The sequence below is a fragment of the Barbus barbus genome (genome assembly GCF_936440315.1).
Source record: "Barbus barbus genome assembly, chromosome: 35".
Classification (NCBI taxonomy): domain Eukaryota; kingdom Metazoa; phylum Chordata; class Actinopteri; order Cypriniformes; family Cyprinidae; genus Barbus; species Barbus barbus.
In genome coordinates, this window is record NC_136763.1 from 1,762,368 (window position 1) to 1,776,485 (window position 14,118).

At 35.1% G+C, this 14,118-nt stretch overlaps 1 protein-coding gene across 2 annotated transcripts in view; it reads left to right on the forward strand.

Annotated features, from left to right (window-relative positions):
- Positions 1 to 14,118, forward strand: part of LOC306855079 (CLIP-associating protein 1-B-like) — a 68,233-nt gene that overhangs the window by 26,655 nt on the left and 27,460 nt on the right. For both annotated transcript variants that reach the window (XM_079393519.1, XM_079393518.1), the window contains 10 exons: positions 2,062 to 2,207; positions 3,533 to 3,668; positions 4,251 to 4,321; positions 4,957 to 5,016; positions 7,101 to 7,178; positions 9,193 to 9,360; positions 9,453 to 9,499; positions 10,122 to 10,292; positions 11,524 to 11,631; positions 13,473 to 13,631. In XM_079393519.1, the coding sequence (XP_079249645.1) occupies positions 2,062 to 2,207; positions 3,533 to 3,668; positions 4,251 to 4,321; positions 4,957 to 5,016; positions 7,101 to 7,178; positions 9,193 to 9,360; positions 9,453 to 9,499; positions 10,122 to 10,292; positions 11,524 to 11,631; positions 13,473 to 13,631 (1,144 nt within the window). The remainder of the gene's footprint in view (positions 1 to 2,061; positions 2,208 to 3,532; positions 3,669 to 4,250; positions 4,322 to 4,956; positions 5,017 to 7,100; positions 7,179 to 9,192; positions 9,361 to 9,452; positions 9,500 to 10,121; positions 10,293 to 11,523; positions 11,632 to 13,472; positions 13,632 to 14,118) is intronic.

Below are 14,118 nucleotides of genomic sequence, written 5' to 3' on the forward strand. Positions count from 1 at the left end.
ACCCCTATTTGTCACAATTCATAGTTTAAATCTCACAATTCAGAGTTTATATCTTGCAATTTTGAGTTTATATGGTAATTTTGAGATTATATCCCATAATTCTCAGTTTATGTCTTGCAATTCTGAGTTTATATTTCACTTTTGAGTTTATTTTGCAATTCTGAGTTTATATCTCACTTTTGAGTTTATCTTGCAATTCTGAGTTTATATCTCACTTTTGAGTTTATCTTGCAATTCTGAGTTTATATCTCGCAATTCTGAGTTTATATCTCACTTTTGAGTTTATCTTGCAATTCTGAATTTATATCTCACAATTCTGAGTTTATATCTCACTTTTGAGTTTATCTTGCAATTCTGAGTTTATATCTCACTTTTGAGTTTATCTTGCAATTCTGAGTTTATATCTCGCAATTCTGAGTTTATATCTCACTTTTGAGTTTATCTTGCAATTCTGAGTTTATATCCCGCAATTCTGAGTTTATATCTCACTTTTGAGTTTATCTTGCAATTCTGAGTTTATATCTCAAAATTCTGAGTTTATATCTCACTTTTGAGTTTATCTTGCAATTCTGAGTTTATATCCCGTAATTCTGAGTTTATATCTCACTTTTGAGTTTATCTTGCAATTTTGAGTTTATATCTCACTTTTCAGTTTATCTTGTAATTTTGAGTTTATATCTCACTTTTGAGTTTATCTTGTAATTTTGAGTTTATATCTCGCAATTCTGAGTTTATATCTCACAATTCTGAGTTTATATCTCACTTTTGAGTTTATCTTGCAATTCTGAGTTTATATCTCACTTTTGAGTTTATCTTGCAATTCTGAGTTTATATCCCGTAATTCTGAGTTTATATCTCACTTTTGAGTTTATCTTGCAATTTTGAGTTTATATCTCACTTTTGAGTTTATCTTGCAATTCTGAGTTTATATCTCACTTTTGAGTTTATCTTGTAATTTTGAGTTTATATCTCACAATTCTGAGTTTATATCTCACAATTCTGAGTTTATATCTCACTTTTGAGTTTATCTTGCAATTCTGAGTTTATATCTCACTTTTGAGTTTATCTTGCAATTCTGAGTTTATATCCCGTAATTCTGAGTTTATATCTCACTTTTGAGTTTATCTTGCAATTTTGAGTTTATATCTCACTTTTCAGTTTATCTTGCAATTCTGAGTTTGTATCTCGCAATTCTGAGTTTATATCTCACTTTTGAGTTTATCTTGCAATTCTGAGTTTATATCTCGCAATTCTGAGTTTATATCTCACTTTTGAGTTTATCTTGCAATTCTGAGTTTATATCTCACTTTTGAGTTTATCTTGCAATTCTGAGTTTATATCTCACTTTTGAGTTTATCTTGCAATTCTGAGTTTATATCTCACTTTTGAGTTTATCTTGCAATTCTGAGTTTATATCTCACTTTTGAGTTTATCTTGTAATTTTGAGTTTATATCTTGCAATTTTGAGTTTATATCTCACAATTCTGAGTTTATATCTCACTTTTGAGTTTATCTTGCAATTCTGAGTTTATATCTCACTTTTGAGTATATCTTGTAATTTTGAGTTTATATCTTGCAATTTTGAGTTTATATCTCACAATTCTGAGTTTATATCTCACTTTTGAGTTTATCTTGCAATTCTGAATTTATATCTCACAATTCTGAGTTTATATCTCACTTTTGAGTTTATCTTGCAATTCTGAGTTTATATCCCGTAATTCTGAGATTACATCTTCCAATTCACAGTTTATATCTCAACTCTGAGTATATTTATCTCAATTTAAAATTTATATTTCGATTCAAATTTTATACCTCACAATTCTGATTTCTGTTTCTCAGAATTGCAAGAAAAAGTCAGAATTGTGAGATATATATATATTTTAAATCCCATGGCAGAAACAAGCTTCCATACAAAATAGAGCCTTTCAGAGCGACGCAAGTCCATTTTGTCATGTTTATTTTGTGAAGTACGATCAAACTGCTCGTTATCACATCAATCCAGTATTATGGGGTCATGTTATTTGAATGTGACCTTTGACCCCTTGATTTGTTCATTTACAGCTGAAGAAGGTTCGTTCTCTGCTGTTGGCCGGTGCGAGTGACTACGATGGTTTCTTGCAGCAGTTACGGCAGCTGGAGGGGCCTTTTAAACTCTCGGCTAAAGATCTGCGCTCACAGGTGGTGCGCGAGGCCTGCATCACACTCGGGTGAGTGAAATGTTTGTTTTTAGAGTGAAAGATACCTGCTAAGCTGCTTCATCTCCTTTGATTGTTTTCTGCAATGTAAATCAGTCTTATCCACTGATAGGCTTTCAAATACATCTATATCTCTCAGGTTTAATGCAGTGCTGGTATAAACCATCATCCCGTTCAGCCCTAGTTGAAGACGTGCTGACTGCTGAGTGGTGATGACAGACTTAGTTTAATGAAAAGAATCAATTAGTTTAAGTGGTCTAGTTTCAAACATTGGACGGATTCCAGCATCGTAAGATCTGCTGCGCTTCATGTTGGAGTGTGAAGCACTTAGTGTGCATGAAAACACACACACTCTCATTAGACCGACGGGCTCTGTTCCAAACCATAGGCAACTACCTTCATAGGCAACATCACAGCTTCAATGGCGGCACAAAAATGACTGATTTGGAACACAAATATAGCTCCTCATGTAAAATGCATAATTGATTTCAAGTTAGCATTTCGTTTAACTAATGGCATGATGTTCTAATAAGCAAATATATTGGGTAAAATAGTGTATTTTAATTGATAAATTTTTTTTCTACTGTTTATTGTAATGTAGAAACATATACTTCCTGTAAAGCTGCTTTGAAATGATACTTATGGTGAAAAGCGCTACACAAATAAACATGAATTGAATTGAATAATTTCAAATGTATTTTTAAATATTATATAGATATAAGTCATGAAATTTTGCATGAGTTTTTAAGTGTTAATGAAATGTTTTATATATTATATGTAAATATTAAATATAATTTTAAGTGTTAATGTTAATATTAATATGAATATAAATACTTTAAAATATTTTATTGGTACTTTTCAATATTGCATGAATTAATTTCTTAACAAAAACATATTCCTAAATATTACGTATAAATATATAAATGTTATATATAATTCAATATTTTTATTGATGGTTTTCAGCATTACATAAATGTAATTGTTGATTAAATATATTTTTAAATGTTATATAGAAATATATATTTTTCAGTATTGCATGAATTTAAGTGTCGATTAAATATATTAAAATATAAATATTATTCATAAATATTAAATAAATATCAATATATAACATTCTAATTGTATTGCATCACTGTATGCATGAAGTTTGTGTGTGTGTGTGTGTGTATATATATATAAAGGATAGATGCAATGCTTAGACTGAAATGAGGTATCTTAGAAGGCAGCATGGTTATTACAGCCTCATAATGCTCCCCTCATAGGCAGCTCACTAGGTTTTGACACAAAGTTTAAAATGTTGTTCTGTGTTAGTCTGATCTCTGATGTGTCTCTTCCAGACACCTGTCATCTGTGTTGGGTAATAAATTTGATCACGGAGCCGAGAACATCATGCCAACGTTACTGAACCTCGTCCCCAACAGCGCTAGAGTTATGGCCACATCCGGAATGGCGGCGATTCGTCTCATCATACGGGTACGTGTAAACACACACACACACACACACACACGGGCAGCTGATGCTCTGTGTGACATGCAGTCAGGCTTGATGTTGGATTCAGGGCGGCAAACATAATCAATAAGATTGATCTGCATGTTAGTTGTGTCTCTTCCAGTCTCTTGCATGTGTTTAGTGTGGGCTTTGTGTATATACTATATATATATATATATATGAAATAATAGTAAAACTGCATATACTGTATATATATTTATATGCTATAATTAATAATATATTTAATTTTAATATAAATATAAAAATATTAAATACATTATTTTTTATGTATTACATAATATAGTATTAATTATTGCACACACACACACACAGTATATATATATCTATTATATATTTATGCAAATATTTATAGAATATTACAAAACTATGTGATTAATACATGTAAATATTCACATTAGAATTCTCTAATACACTGTCCATTCTAGAATCTCACAGATTTAAACCTGAAATCCTTACATTAAAATTTCCAAAGAGTGAATTTGATCATATCTGTATTCATGTGTGTTGTTGTAGTAACACTCTGTGATGTGTTTGTTTCTTCTTCAGCACACTCACTATCCACGTCTGATTCCCATCATGACCTGCAACTGCACGTCTAAATCAGTGGCTGTCAGACGGTGAGAACACACTCACACACACTCACGCACTCACACACACACACTCACACGCATGCACGCACGCTCACACACACACACTCACACACACACACACACACTCACACACACACACACACACGCATGCACACACGCTCACACACACACACACACACACTCACACACACACACACACACACCCACTCACACACACACACACACACCCACTCACTCACACACACACACAAACTCACGCACACACACACACACGTTGGTTTTTGTGGTTTATGTGGACTCTCCATAGGCGTAATGGTTTTTATACTGAACAAACTGTGTGTGCTATTGCCCTACACCAACCCTACACCTAAACTTAGCCCTCACAGGAGACTTTGTGCATTTTTACAATTTCAAAAAAACTTTGTTTAGTTTATTTTTAAACCCTTTTTACAAATGAGGACGTCCCCAAAGGGAGGTTTTTGGAGATTTTGTCAGGTTTAGCTCACATTTGGGTACAAATTTGTCCCCAAAATATGGTTAAGTAGGTACACACTCGCACACGCTCGCACACACACACACACACACACACACACACAAATAACATGTCCTCTCTGATTTCAGTCGCTCTGAACCTAACAGGAAACATTTGCTCTGACTTACAGACGCTGTTATGAGTTTTTAGATCTTCTTCTTCAGGAGTGGCAGACGAATTCTCTGGAGAGGTGAGAATTAAAGACCACCATTTACTCACCTGCATGTGGTTCCAGATCTCTGTGAAACACCAAATGAAATGTTTTGAATAATGTAGTTTGTTTATTTTCCATGGCTCTTTTGAGTAAATTTTTGTTATATGAATCATTTGATCCTGTTCATAAAAAACCGCTACTTTTTTGAGTAACTGTCAGTGTAGTTGTGGTTTAACTATATTAAAGGAATAGTTTACCCAAAATGAAAATGTGCTGTAAATTAGCATCAAGAAGATCAGGCCCTTTCTTTCGGAACATGCTTCACTACTCTTTGTTCAAGCTCTTGTTCTGTCCAGGCTGGACTATTGCAATGCTCTCTTGGTCTTCCAGCCAGTTCTATCAAACCTTTACAATTAATCCAGAACGCGGCAGCAAGATTAATCTTTAATGAGCCGAAAGAATGCATGTCCCACCTCTGTTCATCAATCTGCACTGGCTACCAATAGCTGCTCGCAAACAATTCAAGGCATTAATGTTTGCCTACAGAACCACTAATGGCTCTGCACCCCTTTACCTAAATTCATTACTTCAGACTTGTGTGCCTCTAGAAGCTTGTGTTCGTTATTGTTCATCCCAAAGAGGCACAAAATCACTTTCACAGACTTTTACATTAACTGTTCCCTCCTGGTGGAATGACCTGCCCAGCTCAATCCCAGCAGCTGAATCCTCAGCCATCTTCAAGAATCGGCTGAAAACACATCTCTTCCATCTTTATTTGACCCTCTAACTCTAGCTTTTTACAGTCTTTTTGTATTTTATCATTTTTGTATTTTTATTTATTATACAATTAACAAAAGCAAAAAAGGCCTCTAATGCTAGCTTGCTCTATTCTTTTTCTATTCTACCTGTTTTTCTTTTTATTTATTATATAGTTTACAAAAAAATTATAAAAAATAAAACTTGCTACGTGCTGAGACTTGAACTGAGGCTTGTTATAACACTTGCGTATCATTGCTCTTTTGTTGGTTTTGATTGCTTCTATTGTCCTCATTTGTCAGTTTGGATAAGAGCATCTGCTAAATGACTAAATATATATGTAAATGTGTTCACCCTCAGGCCATCCAAGATGTAGATGGGTTTGTTTCTTCATCAGATTTGTAGAAATGTGTCTCTGCATCAGTGTCTCAGCAATGGATGCTCTGCAGTGAATGGGTGCCGTCAGAATGAGAGTCCAAACAGCTGATAAAAACATCACAATAATCCACACCACTCCAGTCCATCAGTTAACATCTGGAGAAGACAAAAGAAACAAATCCATCAAGACATTTTTTTTTTACTAAAATACGAGTCCATGCAAATACAGCATTTACAAGCCAAAACAGCTCTAAACAAATATGTGGCTGGATTTTGATGAGAGAGACAACAGCAGATGCACTTTTTCACTGGAGGTAAGCGTTATTATGGATTATGGACTTTAATTATAGCTGAAAGAAATGGTCTTAATGTCTTGATGGATTAGTTTCAGCTTTTGTCTTCTCCAGATGTTAACTGATGGACTGGAGTGGTGTGGATTATTGTGATGTTTTTATCAGCTGTTTGGACTCTCATTCTGACGGCACCCATTCACTGCAGAGCATCCACTGGTGACGTAATGCTACATTTCTCCAAAGCTGATGAAGAAACAAACCCATCTACATCTCGGGTGGCCTGAGGATGATATTTGGGTAAACTGCTTTTTTAAATAGCTTGACAATTGACAGTTTCAGAGTGGCTGCATTCTTGACTTTGAGCAGATGGAAAGCTATTTATGAAACCCGATGACACAGTGACAGTCTGGATCCTCAGGAGAGGATCTAGTGTCCATGTCTGATCTCAGAAAGGCTCTCACAGATGAGATCAGGTCTTCATGAGCGCATACACACTCAGAATCAGGCTGATATCCTTGATGAACCCACGCATGTTGGCCATGGTAATGTCACCTCGCCTTCGCCAGCACTTCCCGGTTAATGGATGGAGAATCGTGTTTCAGCCGATTGATTGATTCCAGCTCATGTTCTGCTGTGGTGGAGTTTGGCAGAGCCGCTGAATGGACTCACAGTTTTATCCTTTCGTCTCCTCAGGCACATCGCTGTATTGATGGAAACCGTTAAGAAAGGAGTTCATGATGCCGACTCTGAGGCCAGATCAGTCGCTAGGAAGTGAGTGATTCTGTGTTTGTGTTTAATAATAATGATGATGATAACTTGATTGTTGATATGCAAATCATCTCAACACAGAATGGATTCGCTGATATAGACATTTTACTCAATGAAAAAACTGAAACGAATTAAATGAGCTGATTTTAGTAAAAATTCAGGCATCAAAAGATCACAATAAGCATAATTTTAGTATCATTTACTATTTTCAGTTTTGATTTTTCTGTTTTAGTAATTTTTTTAATATGTCTGTATAGAGTTTTATTACATTTTAGTTTGTAATGTTTCATATTTATTGTAATAGTTTTTGTTAATATTTTATTCTATTTGTTTAGAATTTTTTATTTCTATGTTTTTTGTTTTTTATTGTAATTTTAGTTTAAGTCTTAGCAGTTTTGTGTGTGTTTTGTCATTTTTATTATTGATTTTTTAAATATCTATGGCTTACCGGTATATTACATTATATTTTTGAATTTTGCATTTTCTATCTATCTATCTATCTATCTATCTATCTATCTATCTATCTATCTATCTATCTATCTATCTATCTATCTATCTATCTATCTATCTATCTATCTATCTATCTATCTATCTATCTATCTATCTATCTATCTGTCTGTCTGTCTGTCTGTCTGTCTGTCTGTCTGTCTGTCTGTCTGTCTGTCTGTCTATCTATCTATCTATCTATCTATCTATCTATCTACATACATGTGTATACAGTGGTGTGAAAAAGTGTTGGCCCCCTTCCTGATTTTTTTTTTTTTTTGCATGTTTATCACACTTTAATGTTTCAGATCATCAAACAAATTTAAATATTAATCAAAGATAAGACAAGTAAACACAACATGCAGTTTTTGAATGAAGTTTTTTATTATGAAGTGAAAACAAAATCCAAACCCACATGGCCCTGTGTGAAAAAGTGCTTGCCCCCTAAACCTAATAACTGGTTGGGCCTCCCTTAGCAGCAACAACTGCAATCAGGTTTGCCATAACTTGCAATGAGTCTGTTACAGCGCTGTGGAGGAATTTTGGCCCACTCATCTTAGCAGAATTGTTGTAATTCAGCCACATTGGAGGGTTTTCCAGCATGAACCGCCTTTTTAAGGTCATGCCACAGCATCTCAATAGGATTCAGGTCAGGACTTTGACTAGGCCACTCCAAAGTCTTCATTTTATTTTTCTTCAGCCATTCAGAGGTGGATTTGCTGGTGTGTTTTGGATCATTGTCCTGCTGCAGAACCCAAGTTCTCTTCAGCTTGAGGTCACGAACAGATGGCCGGACATTGTCCTTCAGGATGTTTTGGTAGACAGCTGAATTCATGGTTCATTTATCACAGCAAGTCTTCCAGGTCCTGAAGCAGCAAAACAGCCCCAGACCATCACACTACCACCACCATATTTTACTGTTGGTATGATCTTCTTTTTCTGAAATGCTGTGTCACTTTTACGCCAGATGTAATGGGACACACACCTTCCAAAAAGTTAAACTTTTGTCTCGTCAGTCCACAGAGTATTTTCCCAAAAGTCTTGGGGATCATCAAGATGTTTTCTGGCAAAACTAAGAAGAGCCTTTATGCTCTTTTTGCTCAGCAGCGGTTTTCATCTTGGATCTCTGCCATGCAGGCCATTTTTGCCCCGTCTCTTTCTTATGGTTGAGTCATGAACACTGACCTTAACTGAGGCAAGTGAGGCCTGCAGTTCTTTAGATGTTGTTGTGGGGTCTTTTGTGACCTCTTGGATGAGTCGTCGCTGCGCTCTTGGGGTAATTTTGGTCGGCCGGTCACTCCTGGGAAGGTTCACCACTGTTCCATGTTTTCTCCATTTGTGGATAACAGCCCAGAAAAAAACCCCTCTAATATCAGCCTAATTGCACTGATGCTAGTAAAATAAACAAATATTGGGTGATATCAATATGGTAATTTATATGTTGTACATCCATTTTGATAACTTGAGCATTGAGTTTATTACAGTGAGATGATGTTGACGAGCCGCAGTAATCTGAATGAATGTTTTGTAGATGTTACTGGGGTTTCCACGCCCACTTCAATAAGGAGGCGGAGCATCTGTTTCAGGCGCTGGAACTGACCTATCAGAAAGCACTGCAGTCTCACCTGAAGAGCTCCGACAGCATCATGTCTCTGCCGCAGTCCGACCGCTCGTCCTCCAGCTCGCAGGAGAGCCTCAAGTGAGAAACGCTCTCAATTCAGACTCCTTAGTGTGTAAATGAGCTTTCACTCTCCAATCTTTGTGTTTTCATACTCTTACTTTGTCTCGTAGTCGGCCGCTGTCTGCTAAAACACCTGTCGGGAGCAGCTTGAGCAAAAGTGAGAATGAAGTTTTTTTCTTATCAAGAAAATTATTTTGTAAAATAGCAGTATAGATGTATATGGAAGCCTGTTTTCATTTCTGAATAAAAATAAAAAAGGTAATTGTGGCTTTTGATCTCACAATTCGGACTTTTTTTCCTCCGAATTGCGTAATATAAACTCAAAATTGCGATGTGACAATCGTGAGATGTCACATCGCAATTCTGAAAATACTGACTTTATCTCGCAATTCTGACTTTTTGAGTTTATAGCTCACAATTCTGACTTTATAGCATGCAATTGCGAGTTATAAATTCAGACTTATGAGATATAAACTTGCAATTCTGAGACCATATCAGTCTTTTTTCCTCAGAACTGGACTTTAAAACTTGCATGCTGCGAGTTTATCTCACAATTCTGACTTAATTCGCAGATGCATGCTATAAAGTCAGAATTGCAAGATACAAACTCGCATTTGCGAGAAAAAAATTCAGAATTGCGAGATTCTGATTAAACTCGCAATTACTTTTTACATGTTTTATTCAGGTGCGGAAACGCATGTATGTTTACGCTGATACTAGAGTTTTATTAAATGCGTTGCATAAACTCAGTTTTTTTTTCTTCTCTGGTTCTCTCTTAGCTAAAGTCGTGAGTTCTCGTGCATCCTCTTCGTCCGGCTCTCTTCAGCGATCGCGCAGCGATGTGGACGTTAACGCCGCAGCTAGTGCCAAATCACGAATGCCTGCTGTCGCCGCTACCGCCCCCTTCAGCTCAGCCGCGGCACTGCCGCCCGGTTCCTACGCCTCTCTGGGTAAAACAACACACACTTACACGTTTAGAGCGGTGGAGAACAGTAATCAGAATAAATACTGATGTAGAGATAATACACATATATTATTATTATATTAAATATATATTTATATTTAAAATAGGGCTGCAAAACGATTAGTCGCGATTAATCACATCCAAAATAAAAGTTTTTGTTTACATAATATGTGTTTGTGTACTGTGTATATTTATTATATATATAAAAATGCACACACATACAGTACATGTATATTTAAGAAAAATAAGTTGTTTATATATTAAATATATTTATATATAATATAAATTATATGAATATAAATATATGCATGTAATAGTATCAAATCATACTGTATGTGTGTGTATTTACATATACATAATAAATATACACAGTACACAAACATTATGTAAACAAACACTTTTATTTGGATGCAATTAATCATCCAAATTAGAATCATTATCCAAGCATGAATTTTGACACACACACATTCATATGAGAGGGTTTTGATGAATAACACATTCCTGCATGATCCCAAAGCGTTTCCTCTAACACACGCTGATGCTGTTGTCTTCTGTTGTACCTCTGCTCTTATTTGCTCAGATGCGGCTGGTAATATGGAGGGTAAGATGTGTGTGTCTCACGTTCCTGCTCTGTCTCTATCACTCTGTACTGTTTTGTGTTGAAATGTCGTCAGTTTGTTTGAGACGCACACAGAAGACGGGTCCAGTTCATTGGCCAGCGTCGGTAATTTGATAAATAAGTGACATAAAATCAAGATGCAATATTGTCCAGCATTTATATGAATATATGTTTGGATAAGCGGTTTGAACATGTTCATGTCAGTCAGCATGAGTCTTCACAACGTCTGTGTTCGGTTTGGGTTTGTTGAGTATAAGTCGTGTGTTTGGGTTTTGCATTTAGGTTTTTGTGCATGTATGCATCAGTTTGACCAGTTAAATTAATTGTGCAAAAAATAATGTCTGTTTAATTAAAATATAAATTTATTTTAAAACGTTAAATTAATTAAACTGATAACTCAAAAAATCTAAACTAAAAAGTCATGTTTTTTCATTGTGCATTCTAAATAATCTCAATCAAACTGCAGTTGGGTTATTTTGATTAGGTAAAAAAAATTAGTTATCTGGTTTTGCAAATAAAAATGTGTTTTTTTTAGTTTCTGATTTTTGCGTTCATTCATAATTTTACAGTTCTGTATTTTTTCTCTGTCCTTCTGCAGGTCGTGTGCGAACAAGACGACAGAGTTCAGAGACTGCAGCTGGGGGCGGAGCTTCTGTGACTGACAGTAGGGGGCGGAGCCGAGCCAAAGCTGTGTCCCAATCACAACGTGAGTTTTTGGTTACATCATCCTGTTCAGCTGAGCTGTCCTCAGGATTTATGCTTGTCAATCAAATATCTTTACACAGAAATGATAGAAATATTATAGAGACAATTAAAGGGATAGTTCACCAAAAAAAGGACATCCATGCCTGATTTTTATTGTAAATATTCGTTGTTCGTGTTTGGGTGAGTAAATGATGATGATTTTGACGGTGAACTGTCCCTTTAAACAAATGATAAACCTTGATCAAGAGATGTACAGTATGCTATAATTTCATTGGCTGCATTGTAATATACATTATACTCCAGTATAATGTGGCTCTCGTGTGTTTTCGGTTGACATCCCTCTTAATGAAGCGATACTCTCTTCCTGTGCTGCATCATAAACATAAGCATTAAAACATTAGATGCTTTAGATTCATGCTGATGCATGGACTCATGGGTAATGTAGTTGCTCCTCACTGTCCCGCGTCAAGGATCCAGTTCGGCTAATCCGGTGGGGGGTAAAACTCACGGTATGGAGTAAAACACAGATTGACGTCTGCATGCGTCCCATCATGAAAGCATGATCCACTGCACTGCTGCCATGTGTTATTAATATGACTTTTGCTGTCAGGTCTCTGTTTTTGTCAAGTCCCTTTAAGGCAAGTCAGTTCACTCCGTGTCCATCTTGGTAGCGTGCTTGGTTAGTTATTTCCAGCCAGTAGAGTAATCGTTAACTTCTACTAAAACTTAATTGAAATAAAGCTAAACTAAACTAAAATATAAACATTAACAAAAATGTATTAAGAATTTTGAAATATTGCTTTGCAACTAACTGAAAAGTTGAAGTATATTACTAAATGAGAGAAAACTGGAATGTAAAATAATGTTTTAAAAATAAATTAAAATTATTTAGAAATATGAAAAAACTAACAAAACTGACAAAAACAATTGCTACAAAATTAGGCTAAAAATGAAAAATATTTTTTAAATAAATTAAAACTATTTAGAAATAAAAACAAAAACGCATTCATTAACAATTAAGCTGAAACCAAAAAATAATGTAAAATTTAAAAAAATAAATTAAAAATATGTTTAAAAACAAAAATAAAAAAGACAAAAGCACATAACACAATTGCTAAAAATTAAGCTAAAACTGAAAAATTATGTAAAAAGTTTACATTTTTCAAAAAAGTTGAAAATATAAAAAAAAAAATATTCAAATTAAGCTAAAACTGAAAAATAACGTAATTTTTTTTTAACTATTTAGCAATATTTAAAAAAAGGAAAATTAATAAATATGACAGTTAGTAAAAATTAAGCTGAAACTGAATTTCATATATATATACATAATTGTTATTTTATTTTTTTATTTTAACAATAAGTTTTTTTCTTAAAAACTAATAAAAAAGATAAAAGCACATAACAAAATTACTAAAACTTTTAAATTAAAAAGCCAGTTCAAAATGTTAATAAGAAACTCTAATAGATATAAAAGAGTATATATAAATAATATTAAAATAACACTGTTTTCAGCTCCGTCTGTTTGAGGGGAGAACGACCAAAATTTGTTTGTAATCTCAGTAACGCATCAGGACATTTTCTGTCTGTAACAACAAAGCCTATTTTGTAAATGATCTCTTAAACATATTCATAATACAATGATAAACTGTACAGAAGCTTGTTATAATAAGTGTTATGTTTTCTCCATTTATCAGTGGTCGAGTGGACAGTCTCTGCCTTACACAGCCTCTGTTTATGTGTCCGATGCATGGGCTGCTCCCATCTGCTTGTATTGATGTACTCTACACTTATACAGCATTTACAGTAACACTGACATTAAATCAATGTGTATCTGTGTTACAGCGGGCAGTCGCTCTGGTTCGCCTGGGAAGCTCTTGGCTCGCTCTTCCATGAGAATCCCTCGATCCGCCGGATCCGCTGGAGCGCCGTCGGACAAACGCAGTAAGATCCCGCGCAGTCAAGGCTGCAGCCGAGACACGAGCCCCAGCCGCGCGCGAGACGGTAAGACATTTACATCTGTTCGCCTAGCAGACGCAACTTTATGTTGAATATTAAAAAGGCACCTATTATGCAACATCCACTTTTACATGGTGCTTGGACATAAACCGCACACAGTCTGCCATGTTTATCTTCACGCTAGAGCATTTAAAAGCAGCATTCAAGTTAGGAATGTCTTCTTATTAAAGCTATAGAAGTTATTCAGTCAAGAGTAGTGTTAATTTTGTCAGCTATTTTCAGTTTTAGTCTTAGTCCTGTGTTAAATGTTCTTGATAGCTTTTATCATATTTAGTCAAGCTTATCCTATTTTTATTTTGGTTAAGTTTTAGTCGACTAAGGCCTGGTTTCACAGACAGGGCTTAGACTAAACCAGGATTAGGCCATAGTTCAATTAGGATATTTAAGTAATTTTTATTAACATGTCTTAGAAAAAACATTACTGGTGTGCGTCTTGAGACAAAACAAAGGCACTAATATGTTTTAAGATCAG